The sequence below is a fragment of the Sinocyclocheilus anshuiensis genome, unplaced genomic scaffold (assembly GCF_001515605.1).
Source record: "Sinocyclocheilus anshuiensis isolate Anshui unplaced genomic scaffold, SAMN03320099.WGS_v1.1 scaffold1993, whole genome shotgun sequence".
Taxonomy (NCBI): Eukaryota; Metazoa; Chordata; class Actinopteri; order Cypriniformes; family Cyprinidae; genus Sinocyclocheilus; species Sinocyclocheilus anshuiensis.
In genome coordinates, this window is record NW_015540847.1 from 249,848 (window position 1) to 262,148 (window position 12,301).

The window sequence follows — 12,301 nt, forward strand, 5'->3', positions numbered from 1 at the left end:
GAATAATGTTATTATTTAGTATTTTTTAGGGATTTTTCTCATTGATAGATTTTAGAGGCTCATGATAATCAGTAGAAATATGATATTGATGATATCTGATGAAAGCAGTCTTGAGTTCTGACGGATGAATCTGTTCTCTTCTTGATTCTATTCCATCAGTACGCCAAGAACCATGAGTTGCATTTCACAGACCTGACATTTGATGATTCAGCGATGTATCAGTGTATTGCTGAGAACCGTCACGGCACAATATATGCCAATGCCGAGCTCAGGGTCTTTGGTGAGTATTCATCGTTTAGTATTAATATTTGCTGTAAAATGTGGTTCTGAGCTTCAGGACTCAAAGGGTTGAAGATCTTGAGGAACACTGCTAGTTCTTCCTCTGAATGTGTTGTTTTCTCAGCCGGCGCTCCTTCGTTTGAGTGGAAACCCATGAAACCCAAACTTCTGGGGGCCAAAAACGGGCGCGTGGTGATTGACTGCAAACCCAGAGCAGCGCCGCAGCCGACCATCTCCTGGAGCAAAGGAACCGAACTCCTACACAACTCCAGCAGGTCAGAGGTCACGCAGAGGTCATCTCACGGATCCCTGCTCTCTCCAGAACCATTCATATTCAGTCTGTTATGATTGCAGGATTTTCATATGGCCAGACGGGAGTTTAGAGCTTCTGAACGTCACTAAATCAGATGAAGGAAAATACACATGTTTCGCAGAAAACGACCGAGGCCGAGCGAACAGCTCCGGATCGCTGTCAGTCACCGGTACGACACAGAATCCAAACCCTAACATCAGAACATCCTGATTATTACTGCTGTTATTGTGTTGGCTTGAGAAAGACAATGTACTGTTCTCCCTGGCAATCACATAGCAACATTCCAGCAGCAACACACCTAACAACACCCTAGCCTTGCAACACACAGAATACCTTAGAAACTGCAAAGTAAAGCCCTAACAAAACACCCAAAAGATTCTAGCAACCGCATAGCAACACCCTAGCAACCACCCAGAATATTATACAACACCCTAGCAATGCCCTAACAACCACCTCCTAGCCTAGCAACCACTTAGAATACTTTAGAAACTGTAAACTAACACCCTAACAACCATCCAGAACAACTTAGCAATGCCCTAACAACCACCCAGAACACCATAGTAACCTCATAGCTACCTACTAGCCTAGCAACCACCCAGAAATCCTTAAAAACTGCAAAGTAACACCATAACAACCATCCAGAAGACACCAGCAACTGCATAGCAACACCATAGCAACCACCCAGAACACCCTAGAAACTGCGTAACAACACCCTAGCAACCACCCAGAATACTCTACAATACCCTGCAACACCCTAGCAATGCCCTAATGACAATCCAGAACATCCTAGTAGCTGCATTGGAACACCCTAGCCTAGCAACCACCCAGAATACCTTAGAAACTGCAAAGAAAAATCCCCACCAACCACCCAGAACACCCTAGTAACCACATAGCAACTACCTAGCAACCACACAGAATACCCCATCCAGAATAGCCTACCATCGGCAAAACAACAACCCAACAGCCTCTCAGAACACCCTAGCCTAGCAACCACCCAGAATACTTCAGAAACTGTAAAGTAACACCCTCCCTAACAACCACCCAGAACACCCTAGCAACTCCATAGCAACCATCCAGAACACATCAGTTTGTCTGACAGACTGAATGGCCTTAAAACCTCATAACCTTAATCTTTAAACCTACTGCAAACTTTCTTGCTGGGCTTCTTCTCAAATGAACGTCACAGTTTGTAATCTAGTTGAGTTTGTATTTGTTGGTTAAAGGGTTAGTTCACCCAAAAATTAAAATTAGCCCACAAATTACTCACCCTCAAGTCATCCTAGGTGTATATGACTTTTTTCTTTCAGACAAATCCAGTCGGAGTTATATTAAAAATTGTCTTTGATCTTTCAAGCTGTTTAATAACACTCAGAGGGTGTTGCATGCATCATTCCAAAAGAAGTTAAATAAAAAGCGCCCATCCATAAAAAAAAAGTGGCTCACATGGCGCCGGGGGGGGGGTGAACAAAGGCCTCCTGTAGCGAATCGATGCGTTTTTGTAAGAAAAATATCCATATTCAAAACGTAATAATCACTTTAATCTAGCTTGCACTCACTGTTGTACACGGAAGCAGTTCCGGGCGGATGACGTATGAGATCAGCTTTGCGCATGCGCCGCTCAGAAGTGACGAACGTGGAAGCACAGCGGAGAGATCAAAACAAAATACCGGTCACTAATTAGAAGTACAAAACAAGGATTTGTAAAGAAGAATGTCGGAGGATTTCGATATAAGCCAAGAGGAGACTGGTTTTCCTTTGCTAAAGTAAGGAAACTTTGCTTCTTTTGATCCTGTACTTTTTTTTATGGATGGGCGCTTTTTATTTAACTTCTTTTGGACTGATGCATGCAACACCCGCTGAGTGGCATTAAACAGCTTGAAAGATCAAAGACAGTTTTTAATATAACTCCGACTGGATTCGTCTGAAAGAAGAAAGTCATATACACCTAGGATGACTTGAGGGTGAGTAATTTGTGGGCTAATTTTAATTTTTGGGTGAACTAACCCTTTAAGTGTGATGTGATGGACACACGTCTCACCCCTGCCCTCTGCTGCCACAAACACGCGACTGCACATCAGCAGAAGTGAGAAGCGTTCTCCTGTATTCATGTGTCCTGTAGAAGTGCTGGAATTAGAATCAGTCGTTTGTTGTCTGAGTTTATCATTGTCTCTCTTCAGACGCCACGAAGATCACTCTGGCCCCCTCCAACTCTGACGTCAGTGTGGGCAAGAGCGCCAGGATGGAGTGCGCCACGTCACATGACCCCACCCTCGACCTCACCTTCGTCTGGTCCCTCGACGCACACGTCATCGACTTCGACCGAGACAGAGAGCATTACGAGCACAAAATGGTGAATTCAGTTCCTCATGTTAAAATCCTGTTAAATACTGATGACAAACATCTATTGATTATTTTTTTAGTTTTAATGAATCAAGACTCTTCAGTACCATAGTGGATCCCTTAACACAAAAAAAAACGATAACTATGACAACTATAACGATAACTATAACAATAATAATTATAATGATAACTATAAAGATAACCATAATGCTACTTATGATAACTATAGTGCTACTTTTAATGGTATGTATAATAATTATAATATAATAGTATAATGATAACTATGATGATAATTTTGATAACTATAATTATAACTATAATGATCATTCGAACGATAATTATAATAATAACTATATCAGTAATTATAATGATGACTGTTACAGTAACTATACTGATAATTATAACAATGCTTACTATAATGTCTATAACTATAACAATGAATATATTGATAACTATGACAATAACTGTAATGATAAATAATGGTAAACCTAACAGTATATATAATGATAACTATAAAGATAAGCATAATGCTACTTTTAATGGTATCTATAACAATTAGTATAATGATAACTATAACAATAATTATAATGATAACTATGAAGATCATTTTGATAACTATAATTATAACTATAATGCTAATTATAATAATAACTATATCGGTAACTATAATGATGACTGTAACAATAACTATACTGATAATTATAACAATGCTTACTATAACAATGACTATATTGATAACAATGACAGTAACTGTAACGATAAATAATGGTAAACCTAACAGTATCTATAATGATAACTATAACGATGATAACATGATAACTGTAACAATGATAACTATAATGATGACTGTAAAGATAATGTAACTGTTACAGTCTCTCTAAAGGAAGGCGAAGAAGACGAGGATAATCAACAACGAAAAGTATTATTATATTATAGTAATATTATGATCCACAAAAACTCAGGCAAGGAAACAGAACAGAAGGAAGACTTTAAGTAGGGCAGCTGACGAGGGGAAAACAGGTGAAGGGAGTTAATAATGACTAACGAGCAAATTAATCAAAAACCATGGAAAAAAATAGACAAGGGGACTCAGGGAAATGTGGAGGCAGAAACAGTACCAAAACAGAACATAACCATGACAGTAACGAACAATCACTATATTGCAAGCTATAAGAATAACAGTAATGATAAATGTAACGATAACTATAACGATAATTATGAGAATTGCAACGATAACCATAATGTTAAATATTATGTTAATTATGAGAACTGTAATGATAACTATCACGTTAACTGCACCAATAACTATACTGACATTGCTGGATGAATCACTTTGAAAGTGAGTCTTTATCATCATAATCGTGGTGTGGATGCTGCTATTGTCCCAACTGTATGGTTTTAGTTATCGTTCTTGGTGTGAACAGGGGTCTTGTGTATATTGCAAACATGAATTAAACATATTAATTAAAATGATTGTTGCTCAGGATGTTAATCAGGACGGTCAGGCTGGGATGTCCAGCTCAGAGCTGTTGATCAGTAACACCCAGCTGAGACACGCGGGACATTACAGCTGTACGGCGCAGACGCCAGTGGACAACGTCACGGCCTCCGCAGAGCTGGTGGTCAGAGGTCAGACTGAGACTCATGGGATCATTCTCCATTTTATCTTCAATAAACCTGAGCGGGACGTCACAGCTGATGTTTTCTGATGTTGATCACCATCTCCCGTGTCTCCTCATTCTCAGGTCCCCCAGGTCCTCCCGGTGGTGTGCGTGTGGACGAGGTGATGACCAGCAGCGTGAGGGTGACCTGGAGTCACGGGACGGATAACTTGAGTCCCATCTCCAAATACAGCGTCCAGTACAGAGACGTGCGAGAGCAGCAGGACTGGAGAGACACCTCCACCTGTGAGTACATCACCACACTTCACTATAGTGATGATACATATGTGTGCGTGTATAATTAATATATTAATATACTTTTCTGCACATTTAAGATGACTATTTAATTTGTTAATCATCTGTTAATAAAGTTTGACTTGACTATTTGTTTGGATGTAAACCAGCCGCAGTGAGTTTGTGCTGTAATCCAGTGATTCTGTGTGTCTTCAGCTCCAGTGAATGTGGAGGGAAATGCAGAAATGTCCTCCGTGATCAATCTGACGCCCTGGACGGAGTATGAGTTCAGGGTCATCGCCACCAACACGCTGGGCACCGGACCCCCGAGTGACCCCTCGCCCAAAATCACCACCAGAGAAGCCAGTGAGCTCCTTCTATCCTCATTTGAGGAAACAATCACCTGCGGTTTATTGCCATTAGTGTGTTTGTTTAACCCAGCTACTGCATTCAGCCCGTTTTGACCTGGAAGCAGAGCATAACAATTTCAAGGTTTTAGTACAGGAAGCAAACTTTAGAAATGAGTAAAGACTATCAAAATACATATCATTTATTTTTTCTGATTAAAAAAATAGATGTGTCTCGAAAACACTTCTGTGAAATGCATTTAGCCTGGCTACCACATCTCACATTTTTAGGACTAAATTCTGCTGATAAACATCACACTGTAAACACACTAAACTGGCATAACAAATGAACTATATCAAATGAACAGAGCAAAAGTTCAAAGACCAAATAGTCTGAATTTGATAAAGGACAGAGGATTGAAAACGAAGAAGTCCACATTTCACTCTGCTGCCACCTATGGATGAACCATTGCAGCATCTACCATTATCGCTGCACCATTATGATAACAGTGAAAGTTTATACAAGTGAAATAAATATATTTTGTTTGAAAACATTCCAGACTAATATTGATGTTGTTTTGTTTGAAAATGTAGGTTTCGTAAATCTGGAATATTTTTGAGCAGTTATGAGTTATACGTTAAAAAAAAAAAGTAATTAAATTCTGTTAATTCCAATAGAGTTAATGCTGGTCATTTTCAGATTGTATGTTCTTATAAGTTTCATATAATGATATATTCAAATAAAATTTATCATCAATACTGAAATGCATCACAGTAGTTTTGCTGTAGTTCATGTATAATATGAAATTTCAAAGAATTTCTCATTTTTAATTAGTAAAAAGGGGGGCAAATGTAGTAAAAACATGGTAATAACAGTAAAATTTAAAACATTTACAAGTCCACTCATCAATATATGCATTCATTCATCAGATATTATGCCATTTTAGTTGAAAATGATCAGAAGCTCACGTTACGTTGCTTTAATAAGCTTACGTTCCACCCGGTCCATGCATTAGTATGTTTAAGTCAATCCTCACTAGTACTATTGTTGATAGTGATCTGATTAAATCACTAACACTAAGTATTAAACATCAGTGTGTTAGTCCTCCAGCAGCATTCTGGGAAAGCACCCACAACATACAGTAACACCACTGGAATCATCTAGAACATCATAGTAACTAGTAATTGCCCTAGCAACCAATATTACTGTAACGTCTGTCATTATTTAGTGCTGGACTCTCTCTCTCTCTCTCTCTGTAGGGCCTGTTGTGGCTCCGTCAGACATCGGTGGAGGAGGAGGAACCAGTCGTGAGCTCACCATCACATGGACGGTACCAGTGCTCATGTTTCTCAGATGAAGACCAGTGTCATGTGTATTCTAGAAATCAGAAAATTCCCTCTCCAAATACCAGCAAAATGCAGCTCTCTCTTTCAATTTCACGTAACACTTTACTTTGTTTTATCTGTGTAGTTTGCTTTTAATTTGGTTTAAAACTGAAAAAACAAAAACAGTTGATTGTGACTGATAAAAATTTAAGGCAAGCACTACAGTTAAAAACATAGTTTTTTCATGCATTTGTCAATTTTACAATTTTGGTCTATTTTCTAGTTCTATGACATGTCTGCTCGATAAAAATTTAAGGCAAGCACTACAGTTTTTTCATGCATTTGTCAATTTTACAATTTTGGTCTATTTTCTAGTTCTATGACATGTCTGCTTTCAGACTAGTGAAAAAAGATCTAAAATACACATTTAAGTGTTTATTTTATGACACTTTATCTGTTTGCGTCTGTAGGTTTTAATTCCAACCCATATCTATAAAAGTTTGTTTCTCCACTTCAGCGGCACTTACACACACCGAAACTTAGAGTTTTATTCCTCTCTATATTCTGAAGGTTTTTACTGAGGGGTTTCTTCATATTTCATTCACACTGATTTATACAACATTTTATTCCTTAAACATGGTGAAAATGCATATATTTAAATGTTGTGAGTTTGTTTCTCCTCTTCAGCAGCACTAACATACACCAAAACTTAGAATTATCTAAAGAATTTTGAACCAATGTTCATGTTTCTGCTCTGGAAATGTATGCAAACTAGTGCACATGATATAATGATAATGCATCATTTGTATATTTAAACATAACATTTCAGAAAACTTGTAATGCAAAATGTATTATTTGAATGTATTGTGATTAATCAGCTGGGGAAGTATGGTGATTTATATTAGTTTAAGTGTTTACTCTATTCACCTGTGCTGTTTTGATGTGTTTTGCGTCTGCAGCCGGTCCAGCCGCAGTACTACTATGGCAGTAATTTTGGCTACATCATCGCATTCAAGCCTCATAACGACCCTGAGTGGATGAGAGTGACAGTGACCGATCCTCAGGCCCAAAAGTACATCCACAAAGACTCGAAAATCCCCCCGTCCACCAGGTTTGAGGTGAAGATGAAGGCCTTTAACAGTCAGGGTGAAGGGCCGTTCAGCGTCAGCGCCTTCATCTACTCTGCTCAGGATGGTGGGTGACGCACGGCTGCAGATTTACAGAATCAAACCATGTGAACTAGCGACATTACTGACGTGTGTTTCCATCTCAGTTCCTGCGGAAGCTCCCACCATCATCGAGGCGAGGACGCTGTCAGCCACAGAAGCCGTCGTGTCCTGGGTGCCTCTACAGCTGCAGACGGTTGAAGGATACCAGGTACCAAAGCGCTAGTTAACCATTAACCCCAGAATGAGCCAATCACATCAGACTATCTTATCACACATCTCAAGTTCACTTCCTGATATCTAAAGTTGTTCATTTACCAGCTGGGTTATTATCATTAAATAAAACTGAAACTATAAAAAAAACACTACTTCTCATTACTTGCAATACAATGTTAACTTTAGTAAATTACAATATAAAAAAACAAATATATAAATGAATAAAAAAAATTCACCTAGTTGCCAAGGCAACCGTTCTCGTTTAATTTTAAGTAAACTAAAATAACTAAACTAAAACTGAACTAAAATAACTAAAACTAAAACTCAAATAAAAATTACAATTTTAAAAAATTTAGTGATTTTAAAAAAATATTAGAAATATTAGAAAATATTGAAATGTAGGAAGAAAATTTAGTCCAAAATAAGACAGGAATTTTCAAAGTCTGGGGAGAATTTTTAAAGAGGAAAAGGTGGGGTGTGGGAGGGGGATTGCTTTTAGCCAATATTGATTGTGTAAATTGTGTAAATTATTGTGTAACTGAAATAAAATATAAAAAAAAAAACTTAAGCTTATTTTATTTCAGCTTAGTTGCCAAGATGTACTTGTATGTACTAAAATAACTAAGTAAACTAATAAATAAAAACTAATAAAAACTATACAGACAGTTAAATAAAATGTAAATGAATTAAAAATATATAAAACAACAAAATTACTAATATCTCAACTAAAATTAAAATGGAAAATGGAAAAATAAAGCCTAACTTAAAATATGATTAAAAACTATGATAGTGTGTTAATTTCTGGCCTGGTGCGGGTGTTCTCTCTCAGGTCCGGTGCTGGAGGGAGTCGGTGGAGAACGAGGCATCTGCACAACGTGTTCTGGTTCCCAGTCGAGAAAACCACACGCGTCTGGACAACATGAAGCCCAACTCACATTACCTCATCGAGGTACGGGCGTATAACGGCGCCGGCTACGGACCCGCCAGCCAGCGCCACAAAATCTACACCAAGAAAGCACGTAAGTCTCATAGGAGTCCAAACACATTTTTAGGACACATTTTTACTGTGTGAGGGAAAAAAAAGAGTAAACGTGATGTTAAAAATAAATAATTGGCATTTATGTTACTGTTTCTGATCTGATTGTATTGTTTTTCTCAGCTCCTAGTCGGCCTCCTAAAATCATCGGCACAAAGATGAACTACAGCGGCACGACGATCAACATCGCCTGGGAGCAGGTGGAGCCGCTGACCAACGAGTCGACAGTGGAGGGATATAAGGTCAGAAAAACACAGTAAACGAGGTGTTTAAACTAATCGAGCTGCTCTTGGTGCTTCCTTTACCTGCTGCTCAGTGTCTCTGAATGTGTTTCAGTGTGTTTGTCTTACTGGATTCATGGAGCTACGATTTACCATGCATACAAATCGGCCATGTCCACACATACACTGGTATTTTTAAAAACTGAGTTTGTCCTTCTTCTGTTTTAAAAAAATCTCCGTCCACATGAAAACGCAAATGCATGCTGTGAAGCACTGCCAAGAGCATGCTAAACCAACAGGTGGCGATATAATCTCAACCGTAAAGCCATGTTGGCCAATCAGAAGCCTGAAAAAGTCTCCAGTAGGCGGAGATAACAGCGCAGGCTCTGACGTCACAAGCCAAAAACTCCGGTTTCGCTGTCTACACGACAACACTGCAACCGGAGTTTTTGAAAATCTTCACCCTGGCAGGCATTTTCAAAAATGTTCGGTTTCAGTGACCTGGTGCTGCGTTTGCGTGTGGACGAATGGCCAAACCGTGTAGAAAAAGCTGCGTTTTTAAAAATAACCGCGTTCATGTGGACAGGGCCTTGAGGTGTGACTCAAAGCCTGCAAAAATATGTGGTTTAGGATGGGTTTTCTGTCTCTCTGTCTCCCTCTGCTGCTGTATGTGTGAAGCTCAAGCCACTGATGAGCTTAAGGATGCTTAATTAGTGCTGGCAGCTGATCTACAGCAATGAGAGACCATAAAAATCCTCTGTATGTGTGAGTGATGATTGAATGAGTGTTTGAGTCAATGAGAATGTGTGTTTGAAAGAAGGAAAAGAAAGAATGAAATTAAAAGATTTTGTCAAGTTAAAAATAATTTCAAAATCATTGAGATGTTGTCATTCAGTACAGTACACATTCAGTACACACCCACAGTTCAAAGCAGATACTATAGTAGAATGTTTTTTTTGTGTGTGTGTGTGTAGATCACTTTGGATACCATGTCTGTATTATGCACTTTCTAAAATAATAATGAACGTGTTCCCCTTGACAATTGCATCATCAGTTTTGAATAAAAAAAAAATGTTCTGTCTGTTTTACCGCATATTATAAAATTTACAATTCACCTTCATTTTAATCGACTGTCCTTGACTCCTGAAAGCGTCTGTATTTCAGGTCAAGTTTCGTAGAAATTTTCTGCAAGACAGTCGGCTGTCATTCAAGTTAACCATCCAACATCTATTGAATGTTAGGCTGCAGCTGCACATTTATTCTTTTAGGCTTTTCGGAATATATAATGTCAAAAATCCATGTTTAACAGTCCCTTTATAACTCTGTGATAATATTACAGGCCAAATCAAAACTGGAAACTGATTTATGGAGCAGATTTCAGGTTACTCAAGGGGCTGAATGTGGACAGAATGCTCTAAGACCCTTATAAATACAACAGTGTTTCTGATATAATCTGCTGCTAGTGTGGTCATCCATGCGGGTTCACATTGGAAAGTCCAGTTTTGAAACACCTTGTTCATTTACCAGCGCAGACTTGATCCAGACGCTCATTTGTCCTCCTTTTAAGATCACTGTTTTATACTTTATACAATAAATAAAAAAAAATGTTAATGTTATGTTCAAGTTAATATTAAGTGACGGACATTTTAGATACAATATTGTCCCTGTGGATTGCTTTGCTCTATTTCACCAATCATTGCAGCACTGATCAACAGGGTGGTGTTTCATTCCTGAATGATTCAGTGTTCATGAACAAATTTAAAGTCAGTGATTCAATAAGCCATTCTTAAAGACAGTTGCTAAATTTGGAAATTCATATTGTTTGTTTATTGTTTATTTATTTATAAGGACAACAAACATTAATCAACATTTCTGTAAATGTGTTACACATAACACATAACACTGGCCAGTGTTAGACAGTTGGCTAATCTTCAACTGCAGTCCTTTGGGAAGATGTTTCAAAACGCAAACAATACTCAGCAGTTTGAGAAGGATCTGAGTGGGTGTAATATAGTGTGTGTGTGTGATTGACTGCAGGTGAGTCCAGTCAGTGAAATGTAACATTAACAGTGAAAGGGCGACCTCTGGTGGCAATCGGACGGAAGGCCATGGACCGGATTCGTGACAGATTCATGGATAGATTCTGGATAGACTGACAGTTCATGATCAGACTCATTGACAGAAACTGGTAAAACAGAGAGTTCAAAATCAGACTCACTAGCAGCATTTAGACGGACAGACAGTTCACAATCAGCCTCCATGGCAGGTTCAGAACAGGACGAGAGTTAATAGACAGCCTCCATAGCCGTGACGGTACAGGCAGAGAGTTCACAGATGGCCTCCATAGCCATGACAGAACAGGCAGAGAGTTCATAGACGGCCTCCATAGCCGTGACAGGACAGACAGGGAGTTCATAGTCGGCCTCCATAGCCATGACGGGACAGACAGAGAGTTCATAGACGGCCTCCATAGCCGTGACAGGATGAGCAGAGAATTCATTAATGGGTGCCACTACCGTAACCAAAGCTGAAGTGAAAGACAACGCCTCAGAAGGTTCTGCAGCAAACGCCATCACCTCCGTAGAATCCGGAACAGGCACCGCTGTCTCTGGAGGTTCTGCAGCCTCAGCCGCCACCTCTGGAGAATCTGGAGCGGGCACTGCCATTTCTGGAGGTTCTGCAGCCTCAGCCACCACCTCTGGCAATCCTTCCACGGACGTCACTGGCTCTGGAACTTCGGCTGTAGTGAACGCAGCCCATACACACCAGAGAGCAATCCCACATATGGGAAATGCAGCAGACAAGGGGATTACTTCTGGGACAAAAGGGTTTGAGAGCGACCCCTACTGGGGTCGAGGGTTCCGCCGGCGGCACCCCTTGCAGATTTGAATGATAACAGCGAAAAGAACTTAAAATGCTCCTTCATACGTGATCGTACATATAAGAGTAATACAGCATTTAAAATCTGTAAAGGGTCTACTTTTATTTGTGTACACTCACAATATCAACAAAACATTGTGCTTTTGCAAAATAAAGAAAATAAACAGGGTGTGCTTTTAGCCGTCTCATTCTCCGCGCATATCTGTTTGAAACGCATCACTAAAATGAACTGAAACTCAGCGAATATTTGACACACACACATGAGAGATATATCTATAGAAA

General features: G+C 39.2%; 1 protein-coding gene across 3 annotated transcripts in view; it reads left to right on the forward strand.

The window, feature by feature from the left end:
- Positions 1-12,301, forward strand: part of cntn1a (contactin 1a) — an 88,625-nt gene that overhangs the window by 70,028 nt on the left and 6,296 nt on the right. For all 3 annotated transcript variants that reach the window (XM_016485001.1, XM_016485000.1, XM_016485002.1), the window contains exons 11-22: positions 160-280; positions 404-554; positions 634-761; positions 2,770-2,942; positions 4,417-4,561; positions 4,678-4,839; positions 5,044-5,193; positions 6,435-6,505; positions 7,460-7,694; positions 7,774-7,877; positions 8,712-8,901; positions 9,042-9,160. In XM_016485001.1, the coding sequence (XP_016340487.1) occupies positions 160-280; positions 404-554; positions 634-761; positions 2,770-2,942; positions 4,417-4,561; positions 4,678-4,839; positions 5,044-5,193; positions 6,435-6,505; positions 7,460-7,694; positions 7,774-7,877; positions 8,712-8,901; positions 9,042-9,160 (1,749 nt within the window). The remainder of the gene's footprint in view (positions 1-159; positions 281-403; positions 555-633; positions 762-2,769; positions 2,943-4,416; positions 4,562-4,677; positions 4,840-5,043; positions 5,194-6,434; positions 6,506-7,459; positions 7,695-7,773; positions 7,878-8,711; positions 8,902-9,041; positions 9,161-12,301) is intronic.